Source organism: Alternaria arbusti (assembly GCF_024043155.1).
Source record: "Alternaria arbusti strain BMP 1465 chromosome Unknown scaffold_1, whole genome shotgun sequence".
Lineage (NCBI taxonomy): Eukaryota > Fungi > Ascomycota > Dothideomycetes > Pleosporales > Pleosporaceae > Alternaria > Alternaria arbusti.
Genome location: NW_026249941.1, coordinates 3,189,639 through 3,203,791, shown reverse-complemented (window position 1 = coordinate 3,203,791; position 14,153 = coordinate 3,189,639). Strand labels below are relative to the sequence as shown.

General features: G+C 53.6%; 6 protein-coding genes across 6 annotated transcripts; 2 read left to right on the top strand and 4 right to left on the bottom strand.

Moving 5' to 3' along the window:
• Window positions 1-158: 158 nt before the first annotated feature.
• J4E86_001169 (uncharacterized protein) lies at window positions 159-2,772 on the bottom strand (the record flags this gene model as incomplete). Its single annotated transcript, XM_051441739.1, has 4 exons — window positions 159-1,236; window positions 1,284-2,046; window positions 2,096-2,591; window positions 2,647-2,772. The coding sequence occupies 4 exons, from the start codon at window positions 2,770-2,772 to the stop codon at window positions 159-161; spliced, it is 2,463 nt and encodes an 820-aa protein (XP_051307910.1).
• Window positions 2,773-3,822: 1,050 nt separating this feature from the next.
• On the top strand, window positions 3,823-6,315 carry J4E86_001168 (uncharacterized protein; the record flags this gene model as incomplete). Its single annotated transcript, XM_051441738.1, has 3 exons — window positions 3,823-4,229; window positions 4,276-4,878; window positions 4,929-6,315. 3 exons carry the CDS (start codon window positions 3,823-3,825, stop codon window positions 6,313-6,315), a joined length of 2,397 nt encoding a protein of 798 aa, XP_051307909.1.
• A 1,273-nt stretch (window positions 6,316-7,588) lies between these two features.
• On the bottom strand, window positions 7,589-8,326 carry J4E86_001167 (uncharacterized protein; the record flags this gene model as incomplete). The annotated part of the gene is made up of 2 exons (XM_051441737.1): window positions 7,589-7,605; window positions 7,639-8,326. 2 exons carry the CDS (start codon window positions 8,324-8,326, stop codon window positions 7,589-7,591), a joined length of 705 nt encoding a protein of 234 aa, XP_051307908.1.
• Window positions 8,327-8,896: 570 nt separating this feature from the next.
• On the top strand, window positions 8,897-9,484 carry J4E86_001166 (uncharacterized protein; the record flags this gene model as incomplete). The annotated part of the gene is made up of 1 exon (XM_051441736.1): window positions 8,897-9,484. The coding sequence occupies one exon, from the start codon at window positions 8,897-8,899 to the stop codon at window positions 9,482-9,484; it is 588 nt and encodes a 195-aa protein (XP_051307907.1).
• A 158-nt stretch (window positions 9,485-9,642) lies between these two features.
• Window positions 9,643-9,855, bottom strand: J4E86_001165 (uncharacterized protein; the record flags this gene model as incomplete). The annotated part of the gene is made up of 1 exon (XM_051441735.1): window positions 9,643-9,855. The coding sequence occupies one exon, from the start codon at window positions 9,853-9,855 to the stop codon at window positions 9,643-9,645; it is 213 nt and encodes a 70-aa protein (XP_051307906.1).
• Window positions 9,856-12,299: 2,444 nt separating this feature from the next.
• Window positions 12,300-14,052, bottom strand: J4E86_001164 (uncharacterized protein; the record flags this gene model as incomplete). Its single annotated transcript, XM_051441734.1, has 2 exons — window positions 12,300-13,340; window positions 13,384-14,052. 2 exons carry the CDS (start codon window positions 14,050-14,052, stop codon window positions 12,300-12,302), a joined length of 1,710 nt encoding a protein of 569 aa, XP_051307905.1.
• Between the last annotated feature and the right edge of the window lie 101 nt (window positions 14,053-14,153).

The window sequence follows — 14,153 nt, the reverse complement described above, 5'->3', positions numbered from 1 at the left end:
AGGAAGGATGCGTCAGATCTTCAACAATCGAGATGACAGCCGACCTGGTTGATGTCCGCTCTGAATCGCGTAGTATCTGTCTTCGTACTCCAATGCAGACAAGCCAGGACCTAGTGTGTTTAATGTTCTGGTTTGATGGTCGCACATTGACTGCGCGCTCAGTAGGTTTGCTGCAGTTGCGGTGGACGGAAAAGTTGGTGACTCTGTTCAATCATCATCTCGATGTTCTTCGCCTCGTTCATTTCAAAGTCGTGCATCAGCTCCATCTGTTGTTGCTGATTGAGCCCAGTACCCCTGGCATCCTGACTCCAGGCCGGGTTGAGATAGTCTGCCATTTCGTAGCCTTGGTTCGCTGCGTACGCCTCGTTATAGAAAGGCGATGAAGCCATCTGCATATTTGTCATGTTGTAGTTGTCTTGAGGCGGCATCGTGAACGTTGGGTTCCATGTCGGTAACTCGGCAAAGGTAGTGGGTAGCGGCGCGAATTGGCCTGTAGGTGCGTAGCTGTAGGAGGGTATATTGTTGTCCATTGTGGTCTTCGGGCTCAGCTCGTTGTATGCCAATGATGGGGGCTGCTGAGGCGACGTCTGCAGTCCAGCCTGTTGTGTCGGTGCGCTTGAGAACGGGTTGGGAGGGTTCGATAGGCCGTTGCCAAGGTTGAAGAGTTGCTGGTTGTGTTCCGGTAAGTAACCGAAAGGTCCTGGTCCTGGTACCTTGTCGGAAGGCGTGCGAACCGATGAGGTAGACGCCGTTGCTGGACTTGTGGTTCGTGACCGATTGATGCCATCTACAATGTTGCCAGTGCCCACGGATGCAGTGTCGGAAGGTGAGCTGGCGGAGATGGGAACGTCGCCATCCTTGTCGAAGATCCTCATGCAGGCTTGTATCAAGTTGTAGTAAAGACCGATAGCGGACTCAACACCAGGCCATCGCTCGGAAGCCTGCCTGATCGACTCCATAGCCACTTTCAAGTGACCCTCGACCTCTTCGCGGCTATGTCGTCTCCGCACCTCGGAGTATGACAATGTCCACAGCATAGTGTTGATGCACATGAAGATGGCTTGTGTGAAGATCCAGGTAACGTCGACGCTCTTTGTCTCGATCTGCTTCATAGTCATGTAGATGTTGTACTGGCAAGCGTCGTAGCAGCGGATGGCGGCGTCCAGGGACGGGCGAGGTACTTGTGGAGAAGGACGGTACATGAAGACGACCATGGTATTGTATCGACCGATGAACCTAGTCGCGTTAGTCGAGGTATTTTGCATGCAAAGAGACATACTCACCAGACCTTGTTAAGCCCTGATCCACCGTCCATCTCAGGGCTTGTATCTCTCCACGCTTCTATCTTTGTCTGCATCTGAGCGAACCAAGGGTGCTGGTCATCCTTTGGTTCGGGCTTCTTCCTCTGGTACAGCATCTTGCGTATCTCGAGTTGAAGCAGGCGCATCTTGTAGAAATGTATGCCGATCCACTTCTTGAGCGATGCTTGTGGTGCGGGTTTGATGCCTTCCCTGGTAATGTAGACATCGTCGACGAGCTCGCCGAAGTTGACATCGATGTGTTCCCGCCGTGTCGCGAAATGTGCGGGGCGTCCAAGACTATGCGACAAGCCGTAATCCATGGTAAGTATACTCCAGAACAACCGGCGGCGCATGTCGACTTCGAGAGGGTCTGCCTGACGTCCACCAGAGCCCATGCTGATTGTCTTCTCCTCGTGTAGGCCCAAGGCTTGACACAATCGTACGCCAAGACCTATTATGTAGTAGACTGCGGTTCTCGTTGGTGTCAGGAGCGAATAGCCTGCGACTAGGCCAAAACATTGCAGGGTCTTGAGGTTCATAGGCTTGATGGCGGCTTCGAAGTGTTTCAGGGCGGCGAGATAGTAGCTGTCGGCGAGACCTGCATACTGGGTGTCCATCTTCTGCAGGCTGATGGCGATGACCATGCGCAGACAGTAGTTCTGGTAAGGATCCGTGGAGCCGTTGTAGACCTCATCGACATCTTTGGTGAAGGTTGGTTCGTGGAAGATGGGGTACATGGGGTGCACTAGTCAAGTCAGTTGATGTCGGGGTTGCAAGGAGACAGCCTTACGCGCCTTTGCAGTAGAAGAGTTCTACCAGTAGGTTGGTGAGGTCTCTGTTGGGCAGTTCTTCAGCCGCGACGTCGCTGACCATGGGGTAGATCTTGGAGGTGGGTCGCTGATCTTCCTGAGCGAAGGTGTCCTTGATGTTCTTCGCCTCGGCATGTGGCACGATCTCAGAGATGCTCTTTGACTCGGTGAACTGCTTCGCCAGCTGCATCACCAGTCGGGTGATGGTGATACCGCTGGAAGGCCCTAGGAATTTGGACTCATCGGAGTCCTGGACACGCACCGTGGCTGCCCCACGCATCACATCTTCAGGGTCCGGCTCCACGTCGTCCCGTTCGAGATCAGCCAGCTGCTTCTCCAGGTCGCGCACCTTCTGCTGCAGGTGCACAACATAGTTCCGCGGTATTTTGCGTCCCTTGGTGGGGTCATAGTATTCGCAGTGGGAATTGGTGCGCTCGCATGGCCCGCATCGAGGGAGTCCGGGGTCGCATCTCGTCTTGCGCTGGGCTCTGGTCAGTGGACATTACGTAGCCAGCCGTGCCCGGGATGATGCTTACCGTCCGACAACGACAGCAGGCTGTCAGAGTGTGGGCGATGCGACTCTGGCCGGTGGTGGTGGTGCCTTCCTCTGGTGGGTGCGGGGCCCCTTCCGTCTTGGTGTGTGTCGCAGTCGCGACTTCCATCGCTCGTCTCTCACCGCGGGAGGAGGACGAGGGAGCTGGCTTATGATGCGCCTGGGATGTGGGGGAGATCGACGCGCACGTCCATGCCCGGGAGGTTTGTCGCGCCGGCGAGGTCTGGTCCTGCGCCCTCAGTCCGTGAGGCCGTCGAGATGGCGATGTGGGAGCGAGTTCCTGAATACGGTAGCGGTGCCTGGGTAGAGGAGCAGCCGAGCAGTACCACCGGAGTGTCGTCCGGTGGGTGTATCTTTAACCAGGAAGAAGGAACGAAGCGCGACGTCGACTGGGCCACAAAAAACGCCTGCGCATTACCGAGCGTCCCCAATCAGACGGCGCCAAAAGGAAGTCGAAGCATGACACGCCCCCGTCGCTGGTGCGGCGCAGGCTGATGGTGACAGGCCCGGCCTCTGTCCAAACTCTGGGAGCCGAAGAAAGACGTGCAGCGTGGGCATCAAGCGCGACCAGGCTCTTGATAGGCTGCCTCCTGGAATTGGGCCTCGAACGCTCGGCCAAGCATACGTCTATCCTCATCCCGTCGCTCGCAACCGCGTCACACCCGTCCCTTTCAGCATCGCTTTCTCCCTGGCCGACTCAGCGGGGCAACACCGCCGTCCGCCGCTTCTCCATTTGGCCACAGAGCCGCGGCATTACGAAGTCCAGGGTACCGCGAGCCCGCTACGCCACCCGTCAACCCGCTGTTCAACACCACGAGAGCGCCAAACCACCAAATACATCGCGTGCTGTACCGCCTTTTTGGCAAGGCTGTCCGCGGACCTGATCTCTGCATCGTCGCGCTAGACCCCCAACGTGCATTGCACCGAGCTGGTAAGTGCCGTCCCGTCTATATCGATCGTCAGGCCACGGGCTTTCCATCTCCGTACCGCCTTTGAACATGTAGTCTACAGCGATATTCGAACATCGTGCCTAGTGCCATTTCGTTGATTCCGCTTTCCTTTCTTATGCCAGTCCTCGTTTGAACCCTTCCGCACTGGAATCCGCCCAGCGTCAGGTGACCACGCGATGCATACTTACTTGTCCTAAGATAGAAGGAACATGGTGCTGGAAACGCCGCTGCTCCGGGTGAGCAGACCCGTGGCTGCTTGTTCGCGATGCCGAGCTGCGAAAGTCAAGTGCGATGGAAAACTCCCCGCATGCACAGCCTGTGAAAAATCTAATCGGGCCTCGGAGTGCTCAAGCACAAACGATCAGTTTGCGCGAGGAAAAGAACGGAGCTATGTCGCTACACTGGAGTCCAGAGTCGAGAAGCTCGAGAAGAAGATCCAGGAAGCACGGGCGAGGCGAAAGTCTTCGGGCGTGCTGATGCTAGACATGTCTGAAAACTCGACCCCGCGTAGAGCGTCTGTGGACACCGTAAAAGCAACTAGACCCATTAGCAAAAGGGCTGCACGACGGAAGGAAGCATCGGAAATTGATGACCTGGTGTCAGACTTCGGTCTTCTGTGAGTGCGCCATATCCACCTTAATGTGCTACACTAACCCACCAAGTGCTGTGAATGCCACTGCGAGAGACTTCTATGGCTTCACAACAGAAATGTCTTACGCCCGCCTGATCCGATCGGCGAGTGCAAAAGAGCCACTACCCGCAGACCTGATCAAAGCACTACCTCCAAAGTATGCAGCAACGCCACTGATTCAGCACTACTTGAACAACATCTTCACTCTTTGGCCAGTCTTCGAGGAGGCTACACTCTATTCCTCCGTGGATGCCGTCTACCAACAAGGCGACAATGCGAAACCTTGGGATAGGTGGAGCGTGCGCATGGTTTTGGCCATCGCATGCCTCTCCCAGTCCGAGTCGAGAGGTGACACCCACTACTCTGATGCCGTCGGACACATGAATGCTGCGTTAGAAAACGCTGAAGACGTGTTACATCCGGGCTACGTTTCTAGCATTCAAGCTTTGATACTCTGGACCATCTATGCTACTATGGACCCGCACCACTTCGATAGCTGGACACTAGTGGGCGCAGCTTCCAGAGCCATGGTCGATCTCGGTATACATCAAGACCCTTCTAAGAATGTTGCAATGTCAAGAGCGAAACTAGAGATCAGGAGAAGAGTGTATTGGTGCGTATACTCGCTAGATAGGTAAGGCCGTATCCCATGCTTTCTCCTTCTGCTTGCTAATCATATGGTAGATCAACATCGCTCGTCCAGACTCGCGCCTTCTCGTTCTCAGATGAGGCTGCACACGTCGGCTTTCCATTTTACAACGCCTCAGTATCACCAAAATTTGCCTCGCCTACATCCCAGGTCTTCCAACAGTCTTTCGACACCGCAGTTGATCTCTTTAGGATACGAGAGATACAATCCGAGTGGTACATGGATCTCTTTCAATCTGGTCGCGAGCCTTGGCAAGAACCCTACCAATACATCTGGAAGCAATATAACAGGATGTCAGAGTGGTTCCAGGATATGCCGCAGAGCACTTTGCCCGCCGTAAAGTCCTTCTTCGAGCTCGAACTTCTTTACAGCTATGTTTACATTCTTTCACCAAGCCCGCGGATACCCCACATCCACGAGTATGCGCAACGGCTGATCTTTGAACATTGCATCGCGTATGCTACAAACCTCTTGGCCGTATTGGATAAGCCGTCTCACACAGTCAAACCTCCGGTCACCTTCTATGACGCCATGCGTGCGTATATGACAGGTCGACAGTTTGTCGATGTTCTGTCGCGTAACATGGAAATGATTCTTGACCCAAGACCGCCAGTACCACCAACCCCACTGGCCCCTCAAACAGAATCGGAAGATCCGCTCGCACCACCCGCGCAGATCAGTGCACCACCTTTCCCGTCGCCACTGCTGCCAGAAGGGCAGACTTCGCCGTTGGACCCTACAACTCGGGCGATAGATGCCATCCACGACTACACATCAGTACTTTCCAAATTTGGGTTGAGATTTGGCTTTACCCACTGGCGCGATCGCTTCCAACGAGAGTCAGCCGCTCTCTCCGCACAGCTCTACCAACGCCAGCAAACGTCACCGCACACCTCGCCTCCAGTACAGCAACTCCCACCGCCTGTTGATTACCCTCCGCAATGGTTACCGATGCCGTCCGTTTCGCCGCAAGCGCCAAACTTGATGTATCCTGGCGGGCCAACGACGCCACCCAGTCTATTCCCGCAATCAAGTCCTTTCGCCAGCTCAATGTCTTACACCGGCACTTCGTACGATGGATCTGGACATAGTCCACAGCCACACGGTATGACATTTGATGCGAGCCCAGGTCAACAAACGTGGGCTACCCCATCACCTCAGCCAGTGCCTGAGTTGCCACAACCATCCGGTGGTCAGAAGAGAAGAGCTATGGTATATGGACCAGGACTTCCGGCACCGCGTCAGGGACAGGGTCATAGCCCTGGTGCGTCGTCGATCTCAGGGCAGGATAGCAATGGATGGGCACAGCAGGATCAGCAGCAGCAACAACGAGATCCAAACAGTTACTTCCAAGTACCGTCTTTACAGCAGCAGCATAGCAATTCGTGGACGCAGGATCCGTCGCAAGGGAATTGGGGTTGATAGAAGCAAGATCGCAATACTTATTCTGTCCAATGATATGAAACCTGTCTGATATTCTGTTGTTGCAAACCGAGCACCTTTTCGCATTAGATCCTCTAGCAAGCATGTGAACTACAGTACATGGCGGGCCCGTAATCCGACCTGACCTCGTACGTGAGAAGGCGTTGCTTCCTACGGGGGATAATCTAGTCGCTTAAAGATCCATTAAATTACTCCGTTGTCATTCGGTCTTCCCAGCGCATCCACTGAGACTTAGCCAAGCCTTCTTTCAGCAGATGAGCCGCAACATGATCTTGTCTTTCCTCCCAATCGCGAAGAACCTGATAGCAGAACCCGCACCTCAAGGACTCAGAATTGAAGTCAGGATTACCCTGCTTCAATGTAGAAACTAAATGCTTGGTGACGTTGCCTCTCCGATGGCGGTCTCTCATGTGAATCAAGAGCTGGTCTTCGCGATAGAAGATGCGAGATGCGGCATCTTTGTGGACTGCGGAAGGCTGTACGCCTAGGTTGCAGACCCAATGGTACGGCCAGTAATGTACAGCTGTTTCGTGACGGTCCCATTCAGAGCGGAATTGGAAGGACTTGTTGCAGCTTGACCAAGTGCAGTACCATGAACGGCTTTTTGGGCATTTAGTAGTTATGGGGCTCTTTTCTTCTGTTTCGCGGGCTGATGCTGTAGCATTGAATTGGTTCGGAACCTGCACCCAGCTTTTGCGTCCTCGGCGTGGACCCCTGGAATCGACAGAAGTCTGACTGATCCAACTTCCTGCACTGCTTCCAGAATCGATTGAACTATCCGAGCCAGCTATGCTACCAGCCACATCGTTTGTAGACGGGAGAGCTCGTGACATCCGGGCTCTGGATCTAACATCTTTCAGAGTTCGGGAGTTATATTGTCTCAGTGCTTCGAGTTCAGACTGCGTCATCTTTGCCGTGCTCGGGGTCCTCGCTTCGAGTTTCGATGTGCGTTTCAATTCAGTTATTAGCTGTTCCGTTGTTCCCGTTCTTAAGATCAAAGAGTAATTATCCTTGAGTAGGTCAATAGCAGTCGAAGGGATGGCTTCTTCGGTGAGAGGTGCTGCGAGATATCGCTCAAGAGAAGTTGTGCTACGGGCGGGCGACACTCGATCCAGTTCCCTGAGACTCTCGGCTGAGACGGACGTCGATGCTTGCGAGGGTGTCTCCGATACTGAGCGCTCTCGACTTTCTTGCGGTGATGAAGCAACCGGAGAACCTAGCAGAAGACATTAGCTGTTGCATTCTGGATATTTCAAGGTTTCCAAATAGCTGTTGGAAGTAAAAGAAGTAAAAGCAACGTACGAAGACGAGCCGTCCGTTGTCTGGCGTTACTGAACCACGTCTTGACACATTTCTTATCCAAACTTGTTCGTTTCTGCAACTCGTTCATCTCGCGTGTGTCAGGGTAGCGGTTCTTCAAGAAGCATGCTGACAAGATGGTCCTGTTCTTCGAAGATATGTCTGAGCGTCGTGATGCTTGCTTTACCAGCGGTTTGATCGGATCGCGAGAGTGATTGGCCGTATATGAGTGAGTCTGGTCGTTCGAAGGCAAATTCGGTCTTGCATGGCCCATCTCAAATGGACTCGGAGATAGAAAATGGTCATTTCGGTTTGCTTCGGTAAGCTCAAGACGTCCTGGAGCGAGTTCCAACGATTCCATAACATCGTCAGGATACGTGGTTGTCTGCTCCGGGCCGAAGGACGGTAGTGGCAAGTCGTTGTCTACGGAAAAATTACCATATACGCCGTGCTGTTGGCAGTACAGGGGCGGGAAGTCGCACAAACATCCCCAGTCCATGATCGACTCTGCTTCTAGACCAGTTGTGTCCTCTGAGTCGGGTCTGGGTTCGATCGAAAGCATGGGTACATCCCCCCATAACGTTGCGTCCATAGCACCTTGCTCTTCGAGGAAGGTGTCATATGTTGTATCTTGACTCATGCCTTGCTCGGAATGATCAGGGTGAATCGGTACGGTCCAATCCACGTCCATGGCCGCGAGACGAAGTATGATTCAAGGGATAGGTAATGAATACAGGAGATTTGGTCGACAGGGCGTAAGGATGTAATTGAGACATGGCGAAAGCTGGGGTTCGGCTCGCTATTAAGCTACCCATGGTGAGGCTGAAAAGCAAGGTGAGCGGCTTGACGTTCGTGGCTTGATGTTCGAGGTGAGGAGAGGCGGTGCAGCGGTTTCGTTGCCCAATCAGCAAAGGCCACCACATCTACTGACGCGATACAGAGGAACAAGGAGAGAAGGACGCATTCTGTGCACAGTGACGTTGCACAAGAGGCCGCGAAGGAAGCTGATAGAATGGTGGTGATGTCGTGAAGGATGGAGATGACGCGCACGCGCACGCGTTCTGGCTGGGAGGATCGCCAGGGCTGCATCGACAGGCAGGCACGACCCCCACTTGACGCGGGGCATCCGCCGCTATCTCTGCTCAGCGCCCATCAACCAATCTGACACCAGACGAAATGCCTTACCTCACCCTCGCGCACGCATCGCAACACTGCGCAACACTTTTCCAACTCCCAGAGCCACCCTGAACCACCACCCACGATGTCCACCCCCCTCGAACGCGCCCTAACAGCCATCGACGCAGCCCACGCAGAAGACCCAAATAAAGTCACCATCAACAACACCTCACTCCCCTACGAACTCCACTACGCGCAGAAATGCACTTCCTACCTCGGGAAACGCGCCCCCTCAGCCTCCGAGCCCCTCCGCATAGCCATCCGCGCCCAACACTTCCGGCGCTGGGAAGTGCCTCGCGCCAGCTACCCCATGACGCGCCCTGGCTACCACGCCTGGCGCACCTTTCTCAAAAAACGACAAGCCGAGCTCGTTGAGCAAATCTGCCTCGATGCCGGATACAACGCTGAAGACGCGTCGACAGTTGGCAGTTTGATCCGTAAGGAAGACCTCAAGGTGAATGAGGAGACGATGGTGCTGGAGGATGTGGCGTGTCTTGTTTTCCTAGACGACCAGTTTGAGGCGTTTGAGAAGGAACATGACGAGGAGAAGATTATTAAGATATTGCAGAAGACGTGGGGGAAGATGACGGAGAGGGGGCATGAGTTGGCGTTGGAGATTCCAATGGGGGAAAGGCCGAGGGAGGTTGTTATGAAGGCGCTGAAGGGGAATTGAGATGGGAGTGGAATGAAAAGAAATGAAAATTGAATTGAATTGAACTGTGTGATGTTCGTTCATGATTTGAGTGTGAACTTCGTTATGTTTGGGTATCGTTCTGAGCCTGTGATATCTTCTTCCCTCCTCTTGTAACCAATAAATCCGCGGGTCGAAGCCTAAGCTCCGCCCTCCCTCTTGGCGTACTCCTCCTCCATCGCCTCCTCGTACCGCTTCTCGGCTTCCTTCTCCTGCTCAGTCTTCTCGCCGTTGTTCGCGTTCGCTAGAGCTCGTGAAGCGGCGTTCTGTATGTCATTCTGAGCCTGCGCAGCAGCTGAAGATTGGGTCGCTGGGGTGGACTGCGAGGTTGCGGACGGCATTGGGACGGGCATCTTGGTGGTTGAGTTTGGTGGTGTTTGTAGTGTGTAGGATTTGAGTGTTCTGTTTGAGATGGAAGTGTTGCTGGGGTTTGGATATGGAAGATGAGAGGCTTGCAGGAACGTGTGAGGGGCTATATACTACTATACGAATGACTGGTGTTGCGTCATTTGTGGCGGTGCAAGTGTGGCTGGAATCTTCCAAAGAACGTGATTCGCCACTGATCTTCGTTAGGCGACTTCGGCATGTGAAGACCGTTGGCAGGTGCTGTTTGCATACTATGATGCGTTTCCACTCTAGGAGGGTTGTCTTCAATGTCATTGAAGAGCCATGCATTCAATGTCAAATTATGAAGTTGACGTGGTGGCATCGACATGGACGGTCGCAATACAAGAACCCTTCGTTTCTCTTACCACGATCAACGCTTGTTCTGTGCTTATTGCTTACAGTATTACTGATATTTTTAAATCGATATGTTGTTCTATACAAGCATTTTGCTTCTGTCTATCGCATTTTGCGCTTCTCTAGGAGATACTACCAAAATACTCACTGGGTCTCCCACGCCAACACCGACGCGGCTGCACTCCCATGCACATCCCCATGTACCTACATCCACCAGCTCACCTCTCGCGATGGCGAAACAAGGCCATCCTACTGAAGGCCCTGCCTATTCAAGCTGGGCCCTTGCAGCGATATCGTCTGCATCTCTCTCCACTACATCCCAGTGCCCACCCCTCCATTCCCTATGCGGCAGCGTCAGTTGCTACGATCCAAGCACAGAGCAATGCTGCGGCAAGAGGGGCATTTGCGAAATCACCCAAAACTGTGTCGAGGTCCAGCTAAACAACGGCACTATGGGAACAGGATGCTGCCCCGGTGGGACGTCCGCCTGTAATGGGATCTGCTTCGACGTATCCACATCCAAGTGCTGCGCTGCACCCGGTGGCACGCATGGACTTTGCTCTGCGAATCAAGACTGCTGTGGGAACATGTGCTGCGATGAAGGTGCGGTTTGTGCCAATGGATTCAACGGTCCGATGTGCTAGCAAAAGCATGATAAAGGCACTGAGGAGATTGAGGACCACGCCTTTATTCCACCAATTATTCCCGTTCCGAGTACGCAAAAGAGCGGTAGCGTGAGGATCAAAGCTCCCGGAATCTTCCACGCTCTATTGTTCTTGGCCCAGTTTGTGGCTGGTAGTTCCGAACAGGCCTTTCCCGCGACGCGCCTCCAATCGCTGCCAATACCGCACGGCATACGAAGCCCTGACATGGGCAATTTGACATCATCTCTGAACAAGCGCTCATCTTGTGAGCCATTGGAACCTTGTGGCAATGGCTGTCAATATAAACCATCAAAGTGCTGCTTCCGGGAGGATGGTACGTCTGGTTCATGTAACGCAGGCGATGTGTGCTGTCAAGAGTACTGTTGTCCTTCCAATACCATATGTATGATCGCATCTGTGCTGCACAGTTCCGGACCATGGTGCTGGCCGCCAGATTTACCGAGAGCAACAGCGAACGTGCCATACGATCCGTTTCCTTGGCCTCACGATGTGGACGGGGCAGGCTTCAAGAACACTCGTATCAAGAACGGGTCCGCTGTAATGCGACCATCTGGTGTACTTTGCGTAATCATTTTCTTGCTGTCATTGCTGGTTGCAAGCTCCGCCCTGGAATCAGTGTCGATCAATCTCACTACAAAGACTGTGGACGGGCTGCCGATGACTGTTCCCATTACTATGCCGACAAACCCGCCGATCGAAGTGGATGTTGACGTTGACATGTCCCAAAAGAAAGGTGGCGGTGGTCATGGCGGAGGAGGTGGAGGTGGTGGTGGTGGCCATGGCGGTGGAGGTGGTGGCGGCGCAAAACCTGGTGGAGGTGCTCCTGGAGCTTCCCCTGGAGGTCATCGCAACACAGCAGCACGGCCGGCCATCCCATGGCTCTTTCAATTTCTGGTCTGAAAGATGCCTTTCATGATGTCAGCTATTACCCTGCGGTATTAGCAGCAGGCGAAACCTTCGAGTCAGATCTGAAGCATGTGCAATAATCGTCACAGGTGTGTTTGGGCTGTCGGTCTGAGATTGCGAGCGAAAGGGTAGCGGCGAGTGCGCATTGTCTTGATTGTTTGTTCTTGCTGTGTACGATGAATGGGCACAGATACCATGCAGATGTAAGGCTGTTGGTGAATTTGTTTAGCCAATTTGAAGGATGTAGATACTGGCCATCGTGTCAGTACAAACGAAGTGAAGCACGTGAAACTTTGCAAAGACATCGATAGGCTCAGACTTGCCTTTTTTTATATCGAATCAATGGCACCAAATGCGTAGAGGATATCCTATCTATTGCTAGATAGGAAAGCCCCGAGGATAAGCATTGGTGCCTCAACCGCTTGCTCGGTTTGTAATCACAGCCAAAGGGAAAAGGGAAAATGAGAACAAAAGAGTGACTGACCTTATTGACTTAGAACATGCGTGCCTTTCGTCTTGCCCGTCTCCATTTTGGCAGTGCGAGCGCCGAATTGTATCGCACGCTTCTTCTCTGCAGCTACTCTTTTCATGCCCAAGTGCCATGCCAACAAACGAAGTGCCCGCTTCCCAGGCTCGAGCAGCCGTGCAGGGTCTTCGCTATCGGTGATTTGCTCCAGGCCGAAATCGCATTTGGACGTCACCGGAAGACGGAGGGTTAATGCTATGAAGTCTTCGTCCAGGAAAGGAAATCGGACTTCTCTACTGCTGTTGCTGATCACGCGATCATCACGACCCAAGTTTCTCTTTCCCAGACGACTGAAGTCGAGTTCAAGCTCTTCGATTAGGCCAGGGTATCCGCGCCGAGCAAAGGCTGTAGCGTGTCGTTGGTACCCACCGAAGAGCTCATCAGCACCGAGTCCGGAAAGAAGTACGTGCGCGGTAGTGGAGTAGGGCTCAGCTTTAGCCTTGCCCACAACGTGCGACAAGCCGACTCCGCGGGAAGCGAAGTAAAGTGCATATGATATGGACAGATCCATTTCTGTGTTGTGGGGATGCATCAATGCCATGACGGTGCTGCGATGAGCTTGTGTCTCGGTGTAGGGTACGTTGACCTCGACGAAACGCCACTCACGTCCAGGACAGATCTCTGCCAGCTCTGCAAGGGATGATCGTCCAGTGACACGGTCGGGACAGAGCTCGTAGGGACTGGCGTCTGGCTCGAGATTGGAGTGAATTCGAGGATTCTCAAACGCGACATTGAGTAGGTCGACAGGTTCGCTTAGTGGTACTTGGTCGTGACACATGCGCGCGAGGATTGTGCAGTCCAGGCCACCAGAGAAAAGAACGGCTACGCGTGTTTCCCCCGAAACTCCAAGCTTTGATTCTCCAGTCACTGCCTCACGTATGTGTTGAGTGCGCAGTTGAAGTGATCTTTCCAACGCCGCCCTTAGCTGTTCTACTGCCCCAGCATCCTGTGAAGCAGGGTTACTGTCGATAGTCTGGTTCATAGCTGGAAACGGCAGAGTCTGAATCTGTTAGCAGAAGTCGTGTGCCAGATGACTTACCTACGAAAGACAACTCAGAGTCCTCTTCTTGATCTGAGCGGCGATGCGGAACTCTCGTTACTGGGAACGAGTCTGACGTTGGGTCTGCCAGCTCTACGTCTACAACATAGATACCATCGGCTTCCACCTCAGCCCAAGACTCACCAGAGGCATTATCGCACACGCTAGAGAGTACAAGGGTGCCATCAAGAGTAGACTTTTGGAGCAGCGATCGCCTTCCTAGGCAGTCGCGTCCGTAGTAGATTCTTTGGTGCGATGCATCGTAAAAGACGAGAGCATAGGGGCCTCGCACGACTGACAGCAGCTCGATGACACGTCGCATAGACGCCTCGCGCGTTCCAGTACATGCGTCTAGAAGTTTGGTAAAGACTAGCTTAGAGTCATTACCATCAATTGCCTGTCCGGCAATGCTCCATGCCTCGCCGTTCCAGCAGAGGACGGAGCCGGTCGTATCATCCCTAAGTGGCTGCTCAACGATGTCGTTGCCGCGGAGAGCAAGAACCGTGGACAGGAAAGTCGCGTGAAGACGCGTTGAGACGTCCTTGGCGCTGGATTCGATGATGGTCTGGTGCTGCCCTGTGCTGTCTGGCCCTCTATTCCGGAGTAGTCGCTGGGTGTTGGCGTCAGGTATCACGTGTCCAGTCTGACTGAGCGAGAAGAAGATGCCGCACATGGCTGGGCTGATGAAATGGCGATGCAGGTGTGGTGTTGGCAGTGGCACGGCTGCAGTTGCTTGACGCGCTAGCGGCGGTGGCTCGGAGACTCGGCTTCTAG